Raw genomic sequence first — 22,431 nt, forward strand, 5'->3', positions numbered from 1 at the left:
AATATTCATTGTAACTACTGCGAAAAGCCAATCATAAAATATGCATTTTTCACACTTACATAGCACACATCTTACATGTATAGTTTCTATTTTAACATTGTGTTATAACCTAAAAATACATTGAACACACCACTTGAGAGCATTAATACAGCACAACTTTCCAACATGGATAATATAATATTAACATATAACATATAATATTCATTGTAACTACTGCAAAAAGCCAATCCTAAAAGATGCATTTTTCACAATCCCCAGTGGAGCACAGCTGGACACATCTGCCACCAGCACTCACCCTCTGAAGGCACCGTGGGCCAAAAGTGGAGCCGCTAAAAAAGGACCAAAAGCAGAAGGGAGAAACGTGCACCCCCCTAAAGAGGAGGGACCGAGGAGGAGCCAGGCTCAGAAATTCTTGGAACAAAGTCTGGGGGAAGTTCACTGTGCATCGGGGTCTATTTCTGATAGAAATGGGGGATAACCCTTTGCTTTACTTCTGCCTCCTGTGTCTTTCTGTGAAAAAAAAAAAAACCGCCAATCGCTTCTTTTTAGAGTTTTTTAAAGTTTCATAAGAATAAAACGGTTGTAAAAATAGCAATAGAATTAGAGTAATAAAAATTTAGAGTTAGGACAATTGCAAGACAATAAAGAGCAGAGAATTCCGGATGTTTTTGGGCACTGAGCTGCCTTGTGAACAAAGGAACAACCTTAAAAACCTGTTGCATATTCCTACATCTCACACATGGTGCAGAAATGCCTTGCAAATTAAGAACTTTTCTGGTTTTTGTCAACTTCTTCCCCTTAATCCTGGTGGTTCCATGAAGACAAAGAGAAGGTGGAAGGGTGTTTGCCTTTTCTGATAAGGAGGCCGTAACTCTTTGTGCGCCCTGTCGCTGTTATCTCTGTGTGAATTTCTTGATTATCTCATCTCTTTTTTGAGCTAGTAAAAAAGTATCTTACCTAGCACAGTTTCTATTTTAACATGGTGTTACAACCTAAAAATATATTTAACACCCCACTCAAGGGAATTAATACAGCACAACCTTCCAACATTACACATATAATATACACTAATACCTGCGAAAAGCCAACCACAAAACACGCACGTTTCACACCCCTCATTAAAATTCTTTTTTTAAAATTTTACCGGGAAACCGAACCTCGTTCCTCACCGTTTCCGTTTCCATGTGTTTAATATTTATTAAAACGGTTTAATACTTATTAAAATATTTATTAAAATATTTATTAAAATATTTATTAAAACATGGCCTCGGCCCGCCGCTGCCATGGCAACGGGTCACGTGGCGGGGCGGGACACGTGGCGGGGCGGGTCACGTGGCGGGGCGGGTCACGTGGCGGGGCGGGTCACGTGGCCGGCGCTCACGTGAGGCGGGCGCGATGGCGGAGGAGCAGCGGGCGCTGCTGGGCGCCGATGGCGCCGATGGCGGCGGCGGCTCCCCGGGCCCTCCCCGCGCCCTGCCCGCCGCCTGCGACCCCCGCCGCCTCCCGCACCGCCTGCTCGTCCTGGCCCTCATGTGCTTCCTGGGATTCGGTGCGGGACGGGCCCGGCGGGGCTGCGTGTGGGCGGGGGCGGGCGGGGTGTCGGGTGTGGGGGCCAGGACAGAGCCCTGAGGCGTCCCCTTCTCCCTGCAGGCAGCTACTTCTGCTACGACAACCCGGCCGCTCTGCAAACGCAGGTTCAGCGGGTGAGTCGCTGTCAGGGCGCTTTGAAAAACACGGGGACTGAGTGACCTTCTGTGTGGGCACGGGCTAACGGGGCAGCGGGGAAGGGCTTCCCGCCGGGAGAGGGGATTTGGGCAGGAATTGTTCCCTGGGAGGGTGGGCAGGCCCTGGCACGGGGTGCCAGAGCAGTGCCTGCCCCTGGAGCCCTGGCAGTGCCCGGAGCAGCTGTGGCTGCCCTAAATCCTTGGCATTGCCCAGAGCAGCTGTGGCTGCCCCACATCCCTGGGCAGTGCCCGGTGCCCCACATCCCTGGCAGTGCCCAGAGCAGCTGTGGCTGCCCTAAATCCCTGGCATTGCCTGGAGCAGCTGTGGCTGCCCCGGATTCCTGGCAGTGCCCAGTGCCCCACATCCCTGGCAGTGCCCAGCACAGCTCTGGCTGCCCCACATCCCTGGCAATGCCCAGTGCCCCACATCCCTGGCAGTGCCCAGCACAGCTCTGGCTGCCCCACATCCCTGGCAGTGCCCAGAGCAGCTCTGGCTGCCCCACATCCCTGGCAGTGCCCAGTGCCCCGGATCCCTGGCAGTGCCCAGAGCAGCTGTGGCTGCCCCGGATCCCTGGCAGTGCCCAGGGGCATTTGCAGCAGCCCGGGCTAGTGCTGGGAGCTCTGTTCCATGCCACGCTGCTGCTCCGGGCACAGCAGAGGCCGTTTCTCCCGCGAGCTCGCGGCGCGCCTCGGCAGCGGTGCTGGTTGTCACTGCCCTGTGCCCTGCAGCGCCGCTGTCGAGCAGGACGGGAACAGAGAACTCCAGATCAGAAGGCAAAGAAAATGAGCTCTGATTTATTTCAAATATACTGCTCTATATATAGAGAACATCGAGAAGATTAATTTCATTGGTCTTAGAGTAAAAACATCTCACACCATTGGTGTGCAGTGAATGATGCACAGAGGCAGAACATATCTATAAACAATGTGAATAACAAGGTAGATTAGAGAATTATTTACATTCTTTCCCAGCTGTTTCCCAGGCTCTTGCCTGGTTAGAAAACCTTTCTCTTTCTCTCCGACTGAGCTGAGAATATCCACACTGCAGGACATGAAGGTGAACACGGCCCAGTTCATGGCTCTCTACGCCTGGTACTCCTGGCCCAACGTGGTGCTCTGCTTCTTCGGGGGCTTCCTGATCGACAGAGTCTTCGGGATCCGGTGAGCGCCGCGCGTCGCTCCGGCGCCAGAGCCCTGCGCGACAGCTGCAGCTCAGCTCGGACTCCCGGGGTTCTGATCAACCTCTTCAGTGTTTCTTCTTCTCCCCCCACTACCTAGTTCAGGATTTTTGAAGAATATAGATCGAAAATTTAGAATTTAAATCGTTTGTAATTAAATAATTTAAGTAATCTAATGTCATTTAAATAGCGTAAATCATTTAAATTTGGAATTTCAATAATATCAATTTAAATAGTTTAAGTATCACTGTTTTCTGAGTGATAAAAGGAGGTTAATAACAACGCTAAAGGAACTTGGTTTGGGTAGTTTGAGGATGAATTTGTGATGTGGCCAAAGCCCAAAGCAGTAAAACCCCACAAGGAAACACTTGCTGGGCCCTGAGTCTGTCGCTGTTTCCTTGGATGCTGAGCACTTCCATGTCCTCAATCCTTTTGGAATTCCTAAATTATTGGGATTTTTGAGGGGGAGTGCTTTTTTCTTCTGGCCTCAGAGTTAACAAAGGACCCTGGGGGTGTTAAATCCTGAATTTCCCTCTCCTGCAGCATCGTGTACATCATCTCAGCCCCCATGTCCCCAGTGTAATTAAAGTAAATATACGATATAATTATAACTGTAGGTAAATATGTTATCTATAAATAACATAAATATAAATAATAGTATAAATATATTTATTATTTATATATAATATTATGTATGTTTATCATATATATTATAATACATTCATAATTATTTGTTACATATTAAATATAAATAAATATATCTTTATATAATATAAATATAATATTTTATTATGTGAATATAAATATTTAAATATAAAATATAATATAGATATAATAATATATATTATATAATATATAATACATTATAATATAATATTAATATAGTATTTACAATATAAATATATCTAAATATAAATATAATGATATAATATATTATATAATGTATAATAATATATTATACATTATTATAAATATTATAAATAGAAATATATTATTTCTATTATAAATGTAATATTTATATTCTATAAATATATTTATATAAATCTAATTATAATGAAAATAAAATAATTAATATAATTTAAATAATAGACATTTATGATTCAAATAATAGAAATAATAGAAATAATTGGAATATTTAAATAAATTAAATAATTTCAATAAATTTGTTTCAAAAACACCACCTTGTACTACCTGTTCTCTGTGGGAATCATTGAGCTGCACAATCTATTACACAGACCTTTTAATTGCCCGTCCACCTCTCCCCTTGTTTGCCTGCTGCAGATCTAAAATCGAGTTTTTAGGGGGAAGAAAAGGGTTCTGGTCGTGCACAAAGTGATTTTCTTTTCTTTGCAGGTTGGGCACTGTGATTTTCAGCATCTTTGTGTGTGTGGGGCAGGTGAGTGAGGGATGGTCTGGGCCTGCAGTTTGTGTTTCACAGCTGAGAACTGAGAGCTGAGGGATTTAATTTACATTTAAATGGGAGAACCCTGGGCTGTATTGGGAAAGGGAACCTTGGAATGTGACTGAAATTATGGGAGGGATCCACGTTTTTTATGTGTTTGATGTGAAATTGGGTGAGGATGTCCCAGGTGGGCCAGGCTGGAGATGATGAGCAGCAGAGGCAGCAAAAACCAAACAGGGATTGGATGTGGGAAGGGAAAAGCATTTTTGTTCCTGTTTTCAGAGAGCCCTGCTTTGCTCTGTACCTGAAATGCACAATTACCATTTTCCTTTGCTGCTGTGCAGGTGGTTTTTGCTCTGGGAGCACTGTTCAATACGTTCTGGCTGATGGAAGTGGGCAGGTTCATATTCGGGTGAGTCTGGAAGGGCAGATTTGTGCTCTTTGAGGTAAGGCCATCTAGAAAACTACAAAAACTAACCCTGGATAGCTCTCCTAGGAAAGTGCTGCCACTTGGGGCCAAAACTGGTGCATTCTGAGACCTCTGAAGCTGAGGAGTGCAAGATCTCTCTCTTTCCCTTGTGTAACTCAGTTAGAAAACCAAAACCAGGACTTCAGGTGTTGCTGAATCAAAACCTCTGGAACCACCAGTTAATCTTCAATCCCTGCACTTCCATTGTTGAACCTTTGCTCTCTGTTGCCCTGTGTATGTGGATATGCACTAAATCAGGCAGGTTTTCCTGGAATTCTGCTCCTGCCAAGGCCCTTTTTGCATCACTGGAGATGCTGTGTTTGTTTTTGCAGGATTGGTGGCGAGTCCTTGGCGGTGGCCCAGAACACCTATGCAGTGAGCTGGTTCAAGGGCAAGGAGCTGAACCTGGTGTTTGGATTGCAGCTCAGCATGGCCAGGATTGTGAGTTTGCCACCAGAGCACAGCTGGGCACGCAGACAGGGGCTGTGCTCCTCTTTCTAGGGCTCCTCTTGGGGGTTTTTAAGCACTGCAGGGGTTTCTCTGCTGGAGCTGTGATGGGGCTGGGGGATGTTCACCGTGGTGGCAGCCTTGGGGTTCTCTGGGGGCAGAAGGAGGGGAAAAAGGGGCTTTTTCCTGGTGCCTGTCAGCTGGGAATCCTGTTTGATCGAGTGCATTGAACTCAGCTCAGTCTGTGAGCTCGTGCACGTGGGTTTATGCACCTCTCATGTGTCGCTGTTGGACACGAAATGAGCACACAGAAGAGCCAGTTTTATTCACACACCTGGTATTTATGGAATTCCAAATGTGACAGTGGATTGGAGGATGGAATTACCACCTCTCCAACCACACTGGTCCAAAGATCAATCCATCATTCTCTCCACCCACAGAGAAATACATAAACTATTCTATTTATACACTAAATTGTGTGGGAACTCTGACTCTCAAAGATGTGAACATTATCAGAAGGCTAAAGAAGTTTCATGAGAACTTTAAAAACTTTCAAAAGAACTATAAAAGAAAACTTGACACTTTATAAAACCAGGGCAACACTCATAAGTGAAAGCTCTTCCAGCCTTGGATAAATTTCAGTTTGTGATGCCACGTCCGTGTTGTTGATGAATTTGTTACTGACCCAGCTGGGAATCACCTGGATCCTAATAATAAACACTCCTGGTGTATCCCTGGAGCTGGGAAATGCTGGGTTCTTCACATGGCTCTCTTGTGCCTAGGGGAGCACGGTGAACATGAATATTATGGGATGGATCTACTCCAGAGTTCAGGATCTCCTGGGCTACGCTGGTCCCAGCACCCTCGGCCTGGCTCTGCTCATAGGTCAGTGATGTTCTGGGTTGGTGCCACCTGTGTGTGTGTTCATGATTTATTAATCACTGAAAAGCAGTTATTCATCAATGAAGAGCATGTATTGACCACTTAAAAGCAGCACAATTCCAACACTTCCTGCATCACATTCTCACTTTCTCTCAGGTTTCTGCAGCTTCTGAAATGCTGTGGCATTTTTGGGGCAGCCAAATTCAAGTTTGTGTCTTGTGGAGGTGAAATATTTCACATGCTCCGAGCAAAGGAGAAGCTTGAAAAGTTTTGTGAGGAGTGTCAAAGCTTGTCTGTGGCTATCTGATTGTAAAAGGGAAATGTGAACAATTCTGGGCTGTGTTCCCTTCCCTCAGAGCCATGGGCACGGAGATTTTGGTGTTGGGAATAAGGCCAGGTTTGTTTCTGTCCTGCAAGGGGCAGATGAGGAGCTGAGGGGGAGTGGTGGTGACGTTTTAAATGAAATAAATCCATGTACATGTCTGTGCTCCAAGGCAGCCACGTGTCAGGCTTCTGGTTTACACCTGAGCCTTTGAGTTGTGCAGGTAAACTTGGTGTACCTGACATGTCCAACAAAAGCTGCTCTAATTGGGCTGGAAAACCAAATTACTGCTCGTGTAAATTACTGACCATGTGGTGTTGCCTTCTTCAGGTGGGGTCACCTGTCTCTTCTCACTGAGCTGTGCTTTAATCCTGGCTTACCTGGACAGGAGAGCAGAGAAACTGCTTTGTAAAGAGCAAGGCAAAACAGGTGAGTGCTGGAGCAGACCCTGCACCAGGCAGGTTTGCATTTCAGCTAATGCAGTGCCTGCTGCTTAACTCTGTCACACTCCTAATCACAACTTTTAGCTCATTTTTACATGGAGTTTTAATTTTAAACACCAGCTCAACAGGCAGGTGCGCTGCCACCTGCTTTATTTATAAAAACAAAAGTTTGCAGCAATTTGTGCCATTGGTTGTGTGCTTTCTTGGGGTTGATCTCCTTTAGCAGGGCCGTGGAGCTCCTCCCTGTCAGTGTGTGGTGGGTTGAGTTCTCCATGTGGGACAACTCAATTAAAAATAAACTAAATTTGAGATCCAGTGGAATCCCAGACTGGTTTGGGATGGAAGGGACCTTCACTCTCCAGCCAGGGGCGTGCTTTAGGAGGGATTTGGGATCACCTGGATGTTCTCCAGTGGGGATGACTCCCAGGTTTCTCCTGACTGCTGCCGTGCTGTGTCTCCCCCTGTGCAGGAGAAGTGATCAAGCTGACAGATGTGAAGGATTTCTCCCTGTCCTTGTGGCTCATCTTTGTAATCTGTGTCTGTTACTACGCTGCAGTTTTCCCTTTCATTGGCCTTGGGAAGTAAGTGCCACTCACTTTTCCAGCCATTCCCTTGGAATGTGGCCAAGCTTTTAACCAAAATGCTTAAAAGCTTCACGTTCTTTGGGAATTACTGCTCTGAGCTGTCAGAGCTCAGGAGCATCAGGGATGTTTGATTTCCTGATTAAAACTGGATGCAGGTTTAAAACATGGGGTGGAATTTGGGGTCCTGTAGGATTCCTTCCATATTTACAACCCAATACCTCATTATTTGGGTTAAATGTTGGTTATGGACTTTTATGTGTTCCCCAAAGTACAATTTGAATGATCCTTAAATTAAAATGGATAGCAAGCTCCTAAATTAATTATAAATGAGAATCTGGGATGTTTGTTTCAAAGCTCTATGAGATGAGATTCTCAAGTCTTTGTCTAACTTAATTTTGATTTCACATCCTTCAAGTCTGCATTTTCCTAAATAAGTTTTTTCCCTCCCCACAGGGTTTTCTTTATTGAAAAATTCCGATTTTCCCCTCAAGAAGCCAGTGCAATTAACAGGTACATTGTGCTTGATTGAATAAGGAACAGTGCCAGGTTTTAGGGTGTATTTTTGGGCTTTGGGCAGGTGGGAAGAGATTTGGGATCTCCTGTGAGCTGCATTTAAGTGGAGAAATAATTTGACATGACCCAAGGGATAACGTGGATGTGTTTTTTTATTAAAAACACATGTTCACACTGGAAAGAAAAAGCTCTGAAGGGTTTTATTTTAGTATTTAGTGATTATTTTCTGAGTGATAAAAGGAGGTTAATAACAACACTAAAGGAACTCGGTTTGGGTAGTTTGAGGATGAATTTGTGATGTGGCCAAAGCCCAAAGCAGTAAAACCCCACAAGGAAACACTTGCTGGGCCCTGAGTCTGTCACTGTTTCCTTGGATGCTGAGCACTTCCATGTCCTCAAACCTTTTGGAAATTCTAAATTATTGGGATTTTTGAGGGGGAGTGCTTTTTTCTTCTGGCCTCAGAGTTAACAAAGGACCCTGGGGGTATTAAATCCTGAATTTCCCTCTCCTGCAGCATCGTGTACATCATCTCAGCCCCCATGTCCCCAGTGTTTGGCCTGCTGGTGGATAAAGTTGGCAAGAACATCATCTGGGTGCTGTGTGCTGTGGTCACCACGCTGGCCTCACACATCATGCTGGCCTTCACCTTCTGGAACCCCTGGATAGCCATGGTAATTCAGTCCTAAATAGAAATAAAATAGCAAATGTTTGTTCCTGGGATTGAGACCTAAAGAGAAATAAAATAGCAAATATTTGTTCCTGGGATTGACACCTAAAGGGAAATAAAATAGCAAATATTTGTTTCAGAAATATAAAATAAGCCATGGGGTTGGCACTGGATTATTCTTTGTGTTGTGAGGTGGAAAATGTTCCTCACTCCATTACTAAATTCCTGTGCCAGGTGCTCACTTCCCTCCTAAAAACTGTTCTTTTAGTTTATTCCTGAAGTTTATTGCTATTATTCAAACTGCTTCCTTTTCTTCTAAAAACTGTTCTTTTAGTTTATTCCTGAAGTTTATTGCTATTACTCAAACTGCTCACTTTTCTCCTACTGTTCTTTTAATTTATTTATAAAGCTGATTACTATTATTCAAACTGCTCACTTTTCTCCTAAAAACTGTTCTTTTAATTTATTTATGAAGTTTATTACTATTACTCAAACTGCCTGTGATGTGCAGGATTGAACCTCAGTGAAAATCTGCATCACTGAGGGCAGATTTCCTGAAATGTTTGCTTGAAGCTGAGGATTATGGTGCTCATCAGTGGGGCAGGGATTAAAAACTTTGATTTTCAAGCATTTTTCCAGTGGGTGTTCAGTCAGGCCCTTTAATTGAAATCAATTTAAATGAGCAGAGTTTATTTTGGGGGTCATTGAAGAAGTTCCAAGCGTGGGTATTTATTTGGAATTTCGTTGCACAGAGCGTTTCTTGAGCTGGTTTTGGGAGGGAGGGAGGGAGGGGAATCTATTGATTTGTTGGAGCTGTGCCTCCGAGGTGGCCCTGCTGTGACCCTGTGGCTGTCCCTGTGTCCCCAGTGCCTGCTGGGGGTGGCCTATTCCCTGCTGGCCTGTGCCCTGTGGCCCATGGTGGCCTTCGTCGTCCCCGAGCACCAGCTGGGAACTGCCTATGGCTTGTGAGTACTCCCATGGGAATCAGAGCTGGGCTCCTCCAGCCTGCAGAGGAGAAGCTTTGGGGTCACCTGAGAGGGGCTGGGGGGGGGACAGGACACAGGGAATGGCTCCCACTGCCAGAGGGAGGTGGGAATTCCTCCCTGGGAGGGGATCCCAGTGAAGGGAGCCTGCTGGAGAGGGACCTTGGACAAGGGGGAATGGTTGAAAATAAAGGAGGAGGGATCTACTTGGGACATTGGCAATCAGGAATTGTTCCCTGTGAGGATGAGGAAGGGGCTGGGATGGGATTCCCAGAGCAGCTGTGGCTGCCCCTGGATCCCTGGCAGTGCCCAAGGCCAGGCTGGACCCTGGGACAGTGGGAGGTGTCCCTGCCCATGGCACTGGGTGAACTTTAAGGTCCCTTTAAGGTCCCTTTAAGGTCCCTTTAAGGTCCTTTTAAGGTCCCTTTAAGATCCTTTTAAGGTCCCTTTAAGGTCCCTTTAAGGTCCTTTTAAGGTCCTTTTAAGGTCCCTTTAAGGTCCCTTTAAGGTCCCTTTAAGGTCCTTTTAAGGTCCCTTTAAGGTCCCTTTAAGGTCCCTTTAAGATCCTTTTAAGGTCCCTTTAAGGTCCCTTTAAGGTCCTTTTAAGGTCCCTTTAAGGTCCCTTTAAGATCCTTTTAATGTCCCTTTAAGGTCCCTTTAAGATCCTTTTAATGTCCCTTTAAGGTCCCTTTAAGGTCCCTTTAAGGTCCTTTTAAGGTCCCTTTAAGGTCCCTTTAAGATCCTTTTAATGTCCCTTTAAGGTCCCTTTAAGGTCCTTTTAAGGTCCCTTTAGGGTCCCTTTAAGGTCCCTTCCATCCCAAGCCATCCCCTGATCCCTGACACTCTGGAACTGAACCTGAGCAGCCCCAGCCCACCCCTGGTGGCAGCTCCTGCAGGCTGGGAGCAGGAATTCCTGGCTGCTCTGGGGCTGGGGGCAGGCACAGGAACCTCTGCCAAACCCAGCCCTGACTTCCCCATGTCCCAGCAAGTGGGGGACAGTGCAGCTCTCTTTGGCTCAGCACCACTGAGGAGCTTTTCCTGAGGGAATGAAAATCCATTTTCCTGGGAAGAGAAATCAGTGCTGTTCCTGCTCTGTCCCAGCATGCAGTCCATCCAGAACCTGGGCCTGGCAGTGATTGCCATAGCAGCTGGCATGATCCTGGACACCAGGGGATACCTGTTCCTGGAGGTCTTCTTCAGTGCCTGTGTTTGCTGTGAGTGTGGAACACGCTGGGAATGGGCTCAGGGAGCTTCATTGGGCTCTTTGGCTTCATATTTCCTGGAAAACAGAAATCATTCCTCTTCTAGAGGTGTCAGCTGGGGCAGTGCTGGGATGAACTCACAGCCAGTGGAGTGCTTGGGGTTTCCCTGAAGTGTGGGGAGCTTCAGTGTTTAAAAAATGGAGTGAAAACAGACAAACAATGCTCTTAAAGCGTAAATTCCAAGTTTACAATCAAAACCCTTTCTGAATTACCATGTTCTGTGAGCACAGGGAGATGTACAAAAGCAGAAAACTCTGAGTTACGGCTGCCATGAAGATCTTGGCTGTGGGTTAAAGGTGTCCATTTATTGTCAGCTCAAACTGTCCCTTTCCTTTTGCAGTGTCGCTGATAGCTGTGGTCATGCTGTACTTTGTGAACCACCTCACAGGTGAGTCTTTGCAGCTTCTCCTTACCTCAGCTTCTACCCCTGTTAAATCATTCTTCTGCTTTCTCACTGCTCTGGGAACTCCTGGGGGGAATTTTCAAACCAAAGCCACAGAACCCCAGTTTTAAAGGTCTCACAGTGCTCATTGCTGCTCTTACAGGTGGTGATCTCAACTGGTCTGCAAGGAAAAGGGCAAAACTGCAAAAAGCAGCTGCTTCTGAGTAAGTACAGAGCCAGCAAATGTCAGTGCCCTTGGAAGTGTTTGTCCTGAAGGGATTAAGCAGAGAATTTCTCCCATCTGATTTCTGCTGGATTTATTTTCTTACCTTCAGTCTGTTTTAGGATTTCATATCCTGCCTCCTGTGAGTCAATATTTGAGGAGGCATTACCCAGGTGTCCTTTCCTGGCACTTCTCCTCTCTGCTTTCCTTTATTTCAGTGGTCTCACAACTGAAATGTGGTAGAAAAATGTGGTGGTTTGAGCCTAAATCACAGCACTGATGGGGTTTAGGATGTCCCAGCCCAGGGTTTGTCATCCACATGTAACAATTCAGTGATTCCAGGGATTCTGTGGGGTTTGGGATGCCCAGGGCAGGGTTTGTCACCCACATGTAACAATCCCAGGGATTCTGTGGGGTCTGGGATGCCCAGGGCAGATTTTGTCACCCTTGTGTAACAATCCCAGGGATTCTGTGGGGTCTGGGACGCCCAGGCCAGATTTTGTCACCCTTGTGTAACAATCCCAGGGATTCTGTGGGGTCTGGGACGCCCAGGCCAGATTTTGTCACCCTTGTGTAACAATCCCAGGGATTCTGTGGGGTCTGGGACGCCCAGGCCAGATTTTGTCACCCTTGTGTAACAATCCCAGGGATTCTGTGGGGTTTGGGATGTGCCAGCCCAGATTTTGTCACCCTTGTGTAACAATCCCAGGGATTCTGTGGGGTCTGGGATGCCCAGGGCAGGGTTTGCAGTAATTGTTGTCCCCCTGTTTCTTTCAGAAAGGAAAGTTGAGTAGCAAAGCCCATCCCAGGTGGGAGCTCCAGCACCTCCCCAGCTGCCAGAAGCAGAGTTTAGGTTGCTCTGTAGCTCTCTGGAAGATCCTGGGGGTTCCAGCACTGCCTCAGCTCCTGCTTTGTCCTAACAATGCCAAAATTCCTTTTCTGCTGGGCTGAGGGCCTGGCTGAGCTCTGCCACCCCACAGACACCTGGGGTGAAGCTGAGCTCAGACCTCACAGGGTGGAGCTTTCTGATCCAAAAGCATTTTTGTGTTCTCACCCAGAGCTCCCATCAGCTCACTGCTGCTGCTTCTGTCACTGTCTCAATGCAAAAACCACTTTTTAAATGTATTTACAGCTTTGGGTTTGTGTCCTTTCAACACAATGCAAAAAGAGCCACAGATGCTCAAAGGGATTTTTTTTTTTTTGGTAGATTTCTGAACTCTGAGACTGCTGAGCAGTCTTTTGTTGCCTTCTCGATTCTCTTTGTATTGTAATGTTTCTTTTAAGGATGAAAGTTTGTTTCATGGATACAGAAGTTGTTACAGAAGCTCCCTGAGCACGTTGTAATCTGGGAAAAACCAGAAGGTTTTCTCTCTCCTACTGAAATCTTGGAATGAAATAAAAGGAACCTGCAGAAATCAGCCTCTCTCTTTCTTTACACTGAATTATTGATCCCTGCACCTCTCAGGGTCATTCACCTGATACCCCAAAACATTTCCTAAGCTATTAAAATAACAATATTAAAATATTAAATAATACTCCAATAATTCCCTGCCTGGCAGGCTTTTCCCTCAGGGCAAACACCTTTTTGCCACTTTTCTTTTGCAGAGCAGAAGAGCAGGAGAGGCTCAGAAGGCAGAACGAAGATGATTTGGCAAAATTGCTGCCAAAAGCTGATGCCTTTAGTTTAAGGAATAAATACCTGTCCAAGCTTGGAGCTCAGGTATCACCAACAGGGGTTCACAGACAATTAAAAACCAGAATAATCAGGGTTTTTTTTTTAAGAATTTGGCTGCTTTTAACAGCCAGCAGCTCCACCTCTGAGTGAAGTTCCTGGGATTTGTTCTCAGAAAGAAATTCCCAGTAATTAAAAATTGAATGAAGGAAAGGAATCAAAGGCTGACCCACCTCAGAAGCTGAGGAATGTCTTAATTTTATTTTTTTGCAGCTCCCAGCTCATTACTCCTCCTGTTTCTCCACGCTGGCCCACAGAAGTGTGTTGAAATAGCAGCTTGGAAAAGCAGGAATACACTGAATTTCCTGGGCCAAGAGCCCAGCACCAGCAGATGCTCCGTGCTTTGCTGCAAGCCTAGATCCTAGATTTCAAATATTGCCTAAAACTCCTCCTTCCTGGGCAGTGCAGAGATCCTGACGGGGAATTGTGGCTCTGGTGGAACCTCTGAGTACCTGCTCCAGCCTCCTGTCTCAAATACTCCGTGAGTAGCTGAGTCAGGATTTGATCTCTGGGTGTGGAATGGGAAAATTCAATCCTTAAATTGCTGGGATGAGCCTGGATGGAGGTGGGGCTTTTCCAGCCTCTCCTCTTGGACACCTTTATTGCTCTGTTTTGTTTTTTCTGAGAGGAAAAACTCCCAAGTGAATATTTCAGAGGAATCTCCAGTTCCAGAAGTACAAAAAGTGTTCACCTTGGAATTTATCCCAGGGCAGGAACAGCAATAACCTCTCCAAGCCTGAATAATGTGAAAACTGATTTATTTTTAAGAGTTAGTGACTGAAAACTATAAAAAGAGTTAAAGCAAGAACTGAGTTTTGCTTCCAGAGGGAAAAGCCTTGAATTCCATGGTGGAACTCATCATTTTCCCATCGTTTCCGTGGGAGGCTCCGTGCTGAACAGGGAGTTCCCAGAGCTCCTGCAGAGTGCATTTTGCTTTGGTTTAATTACTCCTCGAGGTAATTGGATAAATTATCCCTGAAGGGAGCTGGTCTTGCTTTACAGGGCAGGAGCAGGAGGTTTGTGGAGCCCCAGGAATGGGGAATATTCCTGGGATGGCTCCAGGGAATCCCTGTGGCCACAAAAAGCTCAGGAGCCTTTGCCATGTGCTTGGCTGCAGAGAGAGGAGTCTGTTAGAATAAAAATGCTGCATTTGATGTAGGACATCCTTAATTTAATAATATTTTTAATTTAAGCAGAATTCACAGTATTAAAGTTGGTTTTAAAAGAGACTTTGCAGTGGAGATTTCTTTGATATCCCTGGAAAAATCTCATTTTCCTGAGGGACCTTTTGGGTGAAAGTTCTGGAATCTGAAGGACGATGTGTGAAGGCAAAGCAGCAGCTTGGGATCCCCCTGCCCCCTGGGCTGTGCTGGTTTCTACTGGTCCTTGCTGGGCTCCTCAGAACCAGCCCTGAGGGCTTGGTGGTTTCCTTGTAGACTTGTGAATTTTGAGTGTTTTTAAATAAAACCTTCCACTGGACACTGCCACCTGTGGTTTTTCCTTGTTGAGGGTTCTGTTGTTGCCTTTGGGGGTTGTTGGGGCATTTTTTTCCCTGAGAAGAAAATACCCTGAGAAGTATTATAAAAAAATACCCTGGGGTATTTTTTTCCCTGAGGAGAGTTTGGGGGAAGTTTCTCTTTGAGGATCCAAAGGCAAAGCTGCCCCCGCTGCTGGGTTGATATTTTTTTTTTCTTGGGGAGGGAGAGAATTAAATTGAATTTTGCTTTTCTGCTTCTCTTGAACTCTGACACGTTTTGGTGGGAGGAGCTGCTCTGCTCTTCCCTCCAGGCTGGCATTTCCAACCCTGCAGTTCCTCTTTTGGCTTCACTTGCTGAATTCCCTGCACCCTCCAGGCTCCTGCTCCAGTCCCGGGGGGAATTTTGGGGGACAAATTCCCCCGTGAGCTGCAGCCCCTCTGGCTGAGTGTGGGAAAGGGCTCTGACCCTCACTGGCTAGTGATGGACACATTTATTGAAAACATCCCAAAATCGGGGATTTATTGGGCCCGTTTCTCAGACTCTGCCTCGTGCCCGATGGCTGAGGAGCCTCTGGAAGGAGGGGCAGGGGATGGAGTCGGGAACTGCTGGGAAGGGACCCCGGGAAGCCTCCCTTGCCCAGGGATCTCTCACTCGAGGTCAGCACCGCCACGCTGCTGCCTCGGGGATGTTGGGAAGTTGGGAAATTGGGATGAAAACCTTCCAGGCTGCTGTGCTTTGTTTTGGTGCCTGACTGGCACGGCTCGGTCCTGGCACGGGGTGCCCATCCCTGGCACTGCCTGGACAGGGCTTGGAGCTCCCTGGAGTGGTGGAAGGAGTCCCTGCCCATGGCTGGGTGGTTTTTTGTCACTGTCGAGCAGGACGGGAACAGAGAACTCCAAATCAGAAGGCAAAGAAAAGAGCTCTGATTTATTTCAAATATACTGCTCTATATATAGAGAACATGGAGAAGATTAATTTCATTGGTCTTAGAGTAAAAACATCCCACACCATTGGTGTGCAGTGAATGATGCACAGAGGCAGAACATATCTATAAACAATGTGAATAACAAGGTAGATTAGAGAATTATTTACATTCTTTCCCAACTGTTTCTCAGGCTCTTGCCTGGTTAGAAAACCTTTCTCTTTCTCTCTGACTGAGCTGAGAATATCCACAGTTTTTAAGGTCCTTCCAGCCCAAACCAAGCTGGGATTCCATGGAATAGAGTCCATATTTGGGAAAAGCACCTCGAGCCCTCACTTCTCTTGGACTGATTTTATTTCCAAGGTGGGTGAAGTCTCGGTGTTCTCTGTCAGGTTTTACCAGGGGAGGTTCAGGTGGACGCCAGGAGGAATTCTCCATGGAAAGGGAGCTCAGGGCTTGGCACTGCCCAGGGAGGGTTGCAGTGCCCATCCCTGCAGGTGTCCCCTGGAGGTGGCACTCAGAGCTCTGGGCTGGGGACAGGGTGGGCACGGGGCACAGCTGGGAGAGCCTCAGGGATCCTGGCATTCCCTGGTTATTCCATGTGCTCCTGAGTGGGCTTGGGGAGCTTTTGGTGGATGAGCTTTGTCTGATCCAGCTGGACCTGACCTTTGGAAGAAAACTTCCTCATTTCTTTGGGATCTGGGGCTGGAACCTCTCTGTTCTTCAAGCCAGAGGTGGGGGCTCCAGGGGACAGAAGGAAAAGAATTCCTGCTCTGTTTCCCCTGCCCAGGGTGCTCTTCCTGGGGTTTTTGATTTTGCAGCTGTGGCTCTGTGAACACGAGGCTGCTCCTCAAGTGATCCCAATCAACATTAGCCCTTAATTAATGGAGTTGTTCAGGAGTTTACAAAGCTCTGTGTGTGGGCACAGCTGGGAATGGCAGGAGTTGAGCCCTGGTGGAGCTGGCACACCCCACATCCCTGCTGGCAGCTGGAATGGGGATGGAATCTATAATAATCATATAAATCTGATATAATATGTCAAACAAAGCTGGGGGAAGGAGCAGCCTGGGGGGAAATGCTCATTTAGGGCTGGGGCAAACCCAGAGGGACATCTCAGGTGTCCCCTAAACCCTGATGGAAATTGCCTTCAACTCCAGGACTTCGTTAAAAATCCGACTTTATTCCCAGAATGTCTGCAGGTGAGCATTACATGGATTTCTGATATTATCTGATATTTTTAGATATGGATTTTGGAGGTTATTTTATAATGTAGTGGTAGGAACAAATCAGCTTGGATTTGCTGGACCAGAGGAGGTTTTTGGGGCGTCCCTCGTTGCCCATCCCATTCCAGACCCCCTGTGAAGATGAAATCCAGAGCAAACCTTGACTTCCCAATCTATCAGAAAATGCATTGCTTAGAAGAGCTCCCTACAGCAAATTTCCCAGGATTTTAGAGGAAACAAATCCCTGCAAGCAGTTTGTGGTGAGACTGGAGGTGACATCCCAGCTCAGGAAAGGTGTCAGGGATGATGGATACACACAGGAAAAGCTGAGGGAAATCTGGAGGGGAGAGGTGGCACCCCAGGCTCCATGGAAATCCAGCAGCTCCTCATTTGCATGGATTGATTTCCCTGCCCATGGACCCTGACACGAGTTCAGTGATGGATAATGGATTGGCTGTAATGCCAGTATTAATTCAGAGCTGACTCCTGGAAAAATCTCTCGCTGCTGCTGGGATTTGGAATTCTGGGCTTTGTTTTGCTGCAGGGGCAGCAAATCCTTTTGTAATGGCTCTAAATGAGGGAAGGAGAGCAGAGGTGAGCTGGCTCGGGGCAGTCCACGGCCTGGAGTTGTTTTTGGGACATTCAGGGCAGCGGGAGGCTGCAGAGGGAGCACATCCCGTGTGCTGGAGTGTCCTGGACTCGGGCTGCACCCGGGGAGTGGCCCCAGGGGCAGGGTTAGAGGGGATGTTGGGCAGGAATCTTCCCTGGGAGGGTGGGGAGGGGCTGGGATGGATTTCCCCCAGGATGGATTTCCCCCAGGATGGATTTCCCCCAGGATTCCCCATCCCTGGCAGTGCCCAAGGCCAGGCTGGACATTGGGGTTGGAGCACAGGGACAGTGGGAGGTGTCCCTGCCGTGGCAGGGGTGGCACTGGAGGGGCTTGAAGGTCCCTCCAAACCATTCCAGGATTATGGCACTTCCACAATGCCACATCCATCCGTTCTTTGTGGCATTTCTATTCCCATTAATCATTTTAAAGCTGTCAGATGAAGGGCACAATCCACAGACTCAATTTTTTCCCTTTGCACGGGATCATTTTCCCCTTCTCCTTTCCTCCTGCGTTTCCTGCTCTCCCTTTGCCCAGGCTGCTGCTCCGAAGGGTTTGTTCAGAGCTTAACCCAATTACTGCCCTCAGGAGCAGAGCCTGATTGCCCTGCACATCCCTTTGGTATCCATCACTGGAATATTGCCTAACAGAGTTAGCAATTGGCCTCCCAGTGAACCAAAAGGATTCAGGAGCTCATTCCAGCCAGGAGCACACCCCCGCTGCCCCAGCACTGCCAGGAATGTCTCGCATTCTCAGTGTGGCTTTTCTGGGGGATTTATCTGTGGTTTTGAGGTAGGAAAAACAGTTTGGATCCAATGCAGCAGTCCCAGAGCTGCTGGGGTGATCCCTGCCCGAGTTTTTTTTTATGGACACACCAGAGATTCCCCGGAGCAGTTCCCTCTGAGGAGCTCAGAGGCTCTCCTGGGGCTGCAGGAATTCGGGTGCCTCCATCTGTTTTCCTGGCTGGGAACAAAGCTGGATTTGGGGGAAGCAAAGCTCCGCGGGGCTGAGCGTGCTCGGGGGATCCTCAAACACGGAGCCACGGATGGGATGGATGGAGGGAGGGATGGACAATGGATGGAGGGATGGAATTCAGGGATGGATGGATGGACAATGGATGGAGGGATGGAATTCATGGATGGATGGACAATGGATGGATGGATGGATGGACACTGGGATGGATGGGATTGGATGGACAATGGATGGATGGATGGATGAAATTCATGGATGGATGGATGGACAATGGATGGAGGGATGGATGGACAAACAATGGATGGAGGGATGGAATTCAGGGATGGATGGGTGGACAATGGATGGATGGACAATGGATGGATGGAGGGATGGAATTCATGGATGGATGGATGGACAATGGATGGATGGACAATGGATGGATGGACAATGGATGGATGGATGGGATTGGATGGACAATGGATGGATGGACAATGGATGGATGGACAATGGATGGATGGACAATGGATGGATGGATGGATGGGATTGGATGGACAATGGATGGATGGACAATGGATGGATGGACAATGGATGGATGGATGGGATTGGATGGACAATGGATGGATGGACAATGGATGGATGGATGGGATTGGATGGACAATGGATGGATGGATGAAATTCATGGAGGGATGGATGGACACTGGGATAGATGGATGGATGAACAATGGATGGATGGGATTGGATGGATGAATGAACACTGGGATGGATGGACGATGGATTGATGGAGGGATGGATGGAATTCATGGAGGGATGGATGGACACTGGGATAGATGGATGGATGAACAATGGATGGATGGGATTGGATGGATGGATGGACACTGGGATGGATGGACATTGGATGGATGGATGGACGGATGGAATTCATGGAGGGATGGATGGACACTGGGATGGATGGGATTGCATGGATTGATGGAGGGATGGATGGAATTCATGGAGGGATGGATGGAGGGAGCCTTGTCCTGGCCACAGACAGGGATGGCCAAGCCTTGGGCTCAGGGATCAGTCCCTGGCCTGGCTCAGGCACCTCCCAGGATCCCAAGGCTTGGAAGAGTTTTATAGAATTGTGGAATTACAGAATTGTTAAAGTTGGAAAAGGTCTTTAAAGTCATCCAGTCCAACTCTCAACTCAGCAGCTCCGTGTTCCCCTCTAAACCAATCCTCAAGTGTCCTTCCATGGTTTCTGAACAATTCCAGACTGGGGACTCCACTGAACTTCCACCTGGTCAGAACTCTCTGGAATTCCTGTGGGTGTTGGTGTAAAAACATGCCATAAAATGTCATTCCAGCCTTTCCTGGTAGGGAAATGTTCCTTGCTCCACTCTTTCCCAGGGAATGGGCACGGCCCCAAGGCTTCCAGAGCTCCAGGAATATTTGGACAAAGCTTTCAGGCACAGGCTGGGAATGTTGGGATGTCCTGTGCAGGGCCTGGAGCTGGACTTTGATGCTCCCTGTGGGTCCCTTCCAGCTCAGGGCATTCCAGGATTCAGTTGTCTTTTCGGGGAAACAGAAGTGGAGGTGGCGACAAGAGGAGTTTTCCCCCTACATCATCTCTCTATTCAGTGAATTCTTGGACAATAAAATGGGGGTTTAGGTTTCCCTCTGTGCAGCAGCAGCCCAGCAAATCCTGTTAGAAACTGCAGATTTCCATGTCCTGGCTGCTGCCCCTCCCTCGGCTCTGGCAGGGATGTGGGGAGAGAACTGGGGCAGGCTCGAAGTTCTTCACCTTGCCCTGGGACAATCCCCCTGAATTCCCATCCACCTTCGGTGGGAAATGACCTTTCCAGGGAGAGCCTTGCAGAGAGGGATCTGCTGCTCCAGTGGGTGCAGATTCCAGCTCTGAGCCGGGCTGATATCCAGAGGAAAATCATCATTCCAGTTCCTCCTTCACCGGCTCCTGGGACTGGGCATGAATTAATGGCAGCTTGGCATCATTAGGCACTAATGGGCTCCCTCTGATTGATTGCTCCTGGCAGCCTCCCCTGCTCCATGCATCATTCCCAACCATCCCATTTCCCTGCTGGCTGCTGGAGCAGGGCCTGGAGCCAGCTGCAGCTCCCTGGGATCTCCCATCCTGCTGGAGGGTGACTTATGGGGTGTCACAGGGGCCACACCCCACAACCTCCTGGTGCCAGCTGTGCTGCCCCAGAGCAGCTCCCGCTCCCCAGCTGCTGCTCCCCAGCCCTTTGGGGCTGCTCTTGCCATCACAAACCTCTTCCCCAGCTCTTTCATTCCTGAAATAAGGAATGGGTCCCAGGGCATTGTGCTGCGGGGTATTAAAGTCAGTATTTATTTGTGAGAGTTGCTTTTGTGGGGGGGGAGGAGTTGCTAATTGGAGCAGGTTTTCTGCTCAGGCTGCAGAACGGGGCAGTAAAAATCAGAGATTGATGGTTATGAGCAGATTAAATGGGCATCAAAGTTATAAATGACAGCCCTGCCCGAGCTGGGATTGGCCACCAGAGATCCTGCTAAGTGCCAGGGGTGGTTAATGAGCTCGTTTATTTGCAGGCCTCCAACTGCATCAACTTGGGGAGTTTATTGAAAGTGTGTTTAAAATAACGGCGTGTGTCAGGAGTGCGGGGTATGGGCTGTGCTGCCTGCCTCAAATAGCCCAGGGGGAAAAGCAGGAGTTGAAAGCAGAAATTTGGGTTTCCAAGGGGAGCCCGAGGGCTTGGGGAGCACGAGGGATCCCATCCTGTGGTTCTACACTGCTGGAATTTTGTTTCCTCCTGGTTTTTGGTCATTTCAGTGCAAACACGAGGCCTCGGCGTGTCCAGTGTCAGAAATGTTGGATATGGGTTGTGGTGAAACGTTCCAGGGGGAAAAAGCAGGGGCTGAAAGCAGAAATTTGGGGTTCCAAGAGAAGTGTGAGGGCTTGAGGAGCGTGAGGGATCCCGTCCTGTGGTTCTACACTGCTGGATTTTGTTTCCCTCTGGTTTTTGGTCATTACAAGGCGTCGCCGTGCCGGGTGTCAGAAATGCTGGGTAGGGTTTGTATTTGCTGGGTCAGATAGCCCAGGGGGGAAAAGCAGGAGCTGAAAGCAGAGATTTGGATTTCCAAAGGAAGTCTGAGGGGCAGGAGGAGCTCTGCCCTTGGGTTCTACACTGCTGGGATTTGGGGTTCTCCTGGTTTTTTGGTCATTTCACTGCGAACACGAGGCCTTTATCTGCCAGGTGTCAGAAACACCAGCTATGGGTTGTGGGCAGATATTCCAGAGGGAAAAGTAGGAGTTGAAAGCAGGAATTTGGATTTCCAGGGAAGTCTGAGGGCTTGGGGAGTGTGAGGGACCCGTCCTGTGGTCCTACACTGCTGGAGTTTTGGTTTCTCCTGGTTTTTGGTCGTTTCACCAAAGGCACAGGGACTGGCCCTGCAGCAGTGCAGATGTTGGTGGGATGTGCCTGGATGACCTGGTTATCCCTGGAAATGAAACCTTTCCATTCCCTGGGGGCGTGGAGGGACCTCAGCAGCACCGCCAGAGCTTGGAGGAGCTCACGGAGCCCTGTGGGACTGCTTGGATGAAGTCTAAAGGTTGTTTTTTCCCTCCTGGGAGGCTGCCCCTGGTGACTCCAGAGCTTCCCCCTCTGCTCGTGGAAGGAGAGGGAATGGGGAGTTCCGTAAATGGCAGAGAAAAGGGAATATCCTGGGGTTATTTCGTAAATGGCAGAGAAAAGGGAATATCCTGGGGTTATTTCGTAAATGGCAGAGAAAAGGGAATATCCTGGGGTTATTTGCTCGTAGCTGGCAGGGCACGGCCCGAAATTCAAAAGCACAATATCCACACAGTGGAGATCGGATGGAGGCAGCACTGAGATGATTTTGTTGGGTCGTTCCCAAGCTCCAGAGCTGAAAACTCCCAGAGAAAGGCTGGGATTCAGGCTGCTCCTCGAGGAGACTCAATTCCATCTCCTGACTTGCTGAGGGACATTCACAATTGGGGTGGAAGCTGAACTCGAGTTCCCTTTGCCTCCCTGTCCCGGGGCCA

General features: G+C 47.9%; 1 protein-coding gene across 4 annotated transcripts; it reads left to right on the forward strand.

The window, feature by feature from the left end:
- Positions 1-1,393: 1,393 nt before the first annotated feature.
- Positions 1,394-14,701, forward strand: MFSD1 (major facilitator superfamily domain containing 1). Of its 4 annotated transcripts, XM_053951416.1 has the most exons (17): positions 1,394-1,549; positions 1,651-1,703; positions 2,773-2,885; positions 4,256-4,298; positions 4,649-4,716; positions 5,106-5,214; positions 6,003-6,105; positions 6,755-6,853; positions 7,337-7,448; positions 7,905-7,961; positions 8,480-8,636; positions 9,500-9,597; positions 10,717-10,829; positions 11,218-11,265; positions 11,423-11,483; positions 13,088-13,202; positions 13,428-14,701. In XM_053951416.1, the coding sequence occupies exons 1-17, from the start codon at positions 1,396-1,398 to the stop codon at positions 13,485-13,487; spliced, it is 1,563 nt and encodes a 520-aa protein (XP_053807391.1). In that variant the 5' UTR covers positions 1,394-1,395; the 3' UTR covers positions 13,488-14,701. The 4 variants fall into 4 exon arrangements, with proteins under 4 accessions (XP_053807391.1, XP_053807392.1, XP_053807393.1 ...); XM_053951417.1 differs by lacking the exon at positions 13,088-13,202; XM_053951418.1 differs by lacking the exons at positions 13,088-13,202; positions 13,428-14,701 and adding an exon at positions 12,260-12,897.
- Positions 14,702-22,431: the final 7,730 nt, after the last annotated feature.

The sequence above is a fragment of the Vidua chalybeata genome, chromosome 10, assembly GCF_026979565.1.
Source record: "Vidua chalybeata isolate OUT-0048 chromosome 10, bVidCha1 merged haplotype, whole genome shotgun sequence".
NCBI classification, from domain to species: domain Eukaryota; kingdom Metazoa; phylum Chordata; class Aves; order Passeriformes; family Viduidae; genus Vidua; species Vidua chalybeata.

Excerpts from the sequence above, each read along its gene's own strand:
- MFSD1 (XM_053951416.1), top strand. The coding sequence starts at position 1,396 with ATGGCGGAGGAGCAGCGGGCGCTGCTGGGCGCCGATGGCGCCGATGGC. Across the intron at positions 2,886-4,255 it reads GACAGAGTCTTCGGGATCCG|GTTGGGCACTGTGATTTTCA; the intron begins GTGAGCGCCGCG and ends TTTTCTTTGCAG. Across the intron at positions 7,962-8,479 it reads GAAGCCAGTGCAATTAACAG|CATCGTGTACATCATCTCAG; the intron begins GTACATTGTGCT and ends CCTCTCCTGCAG.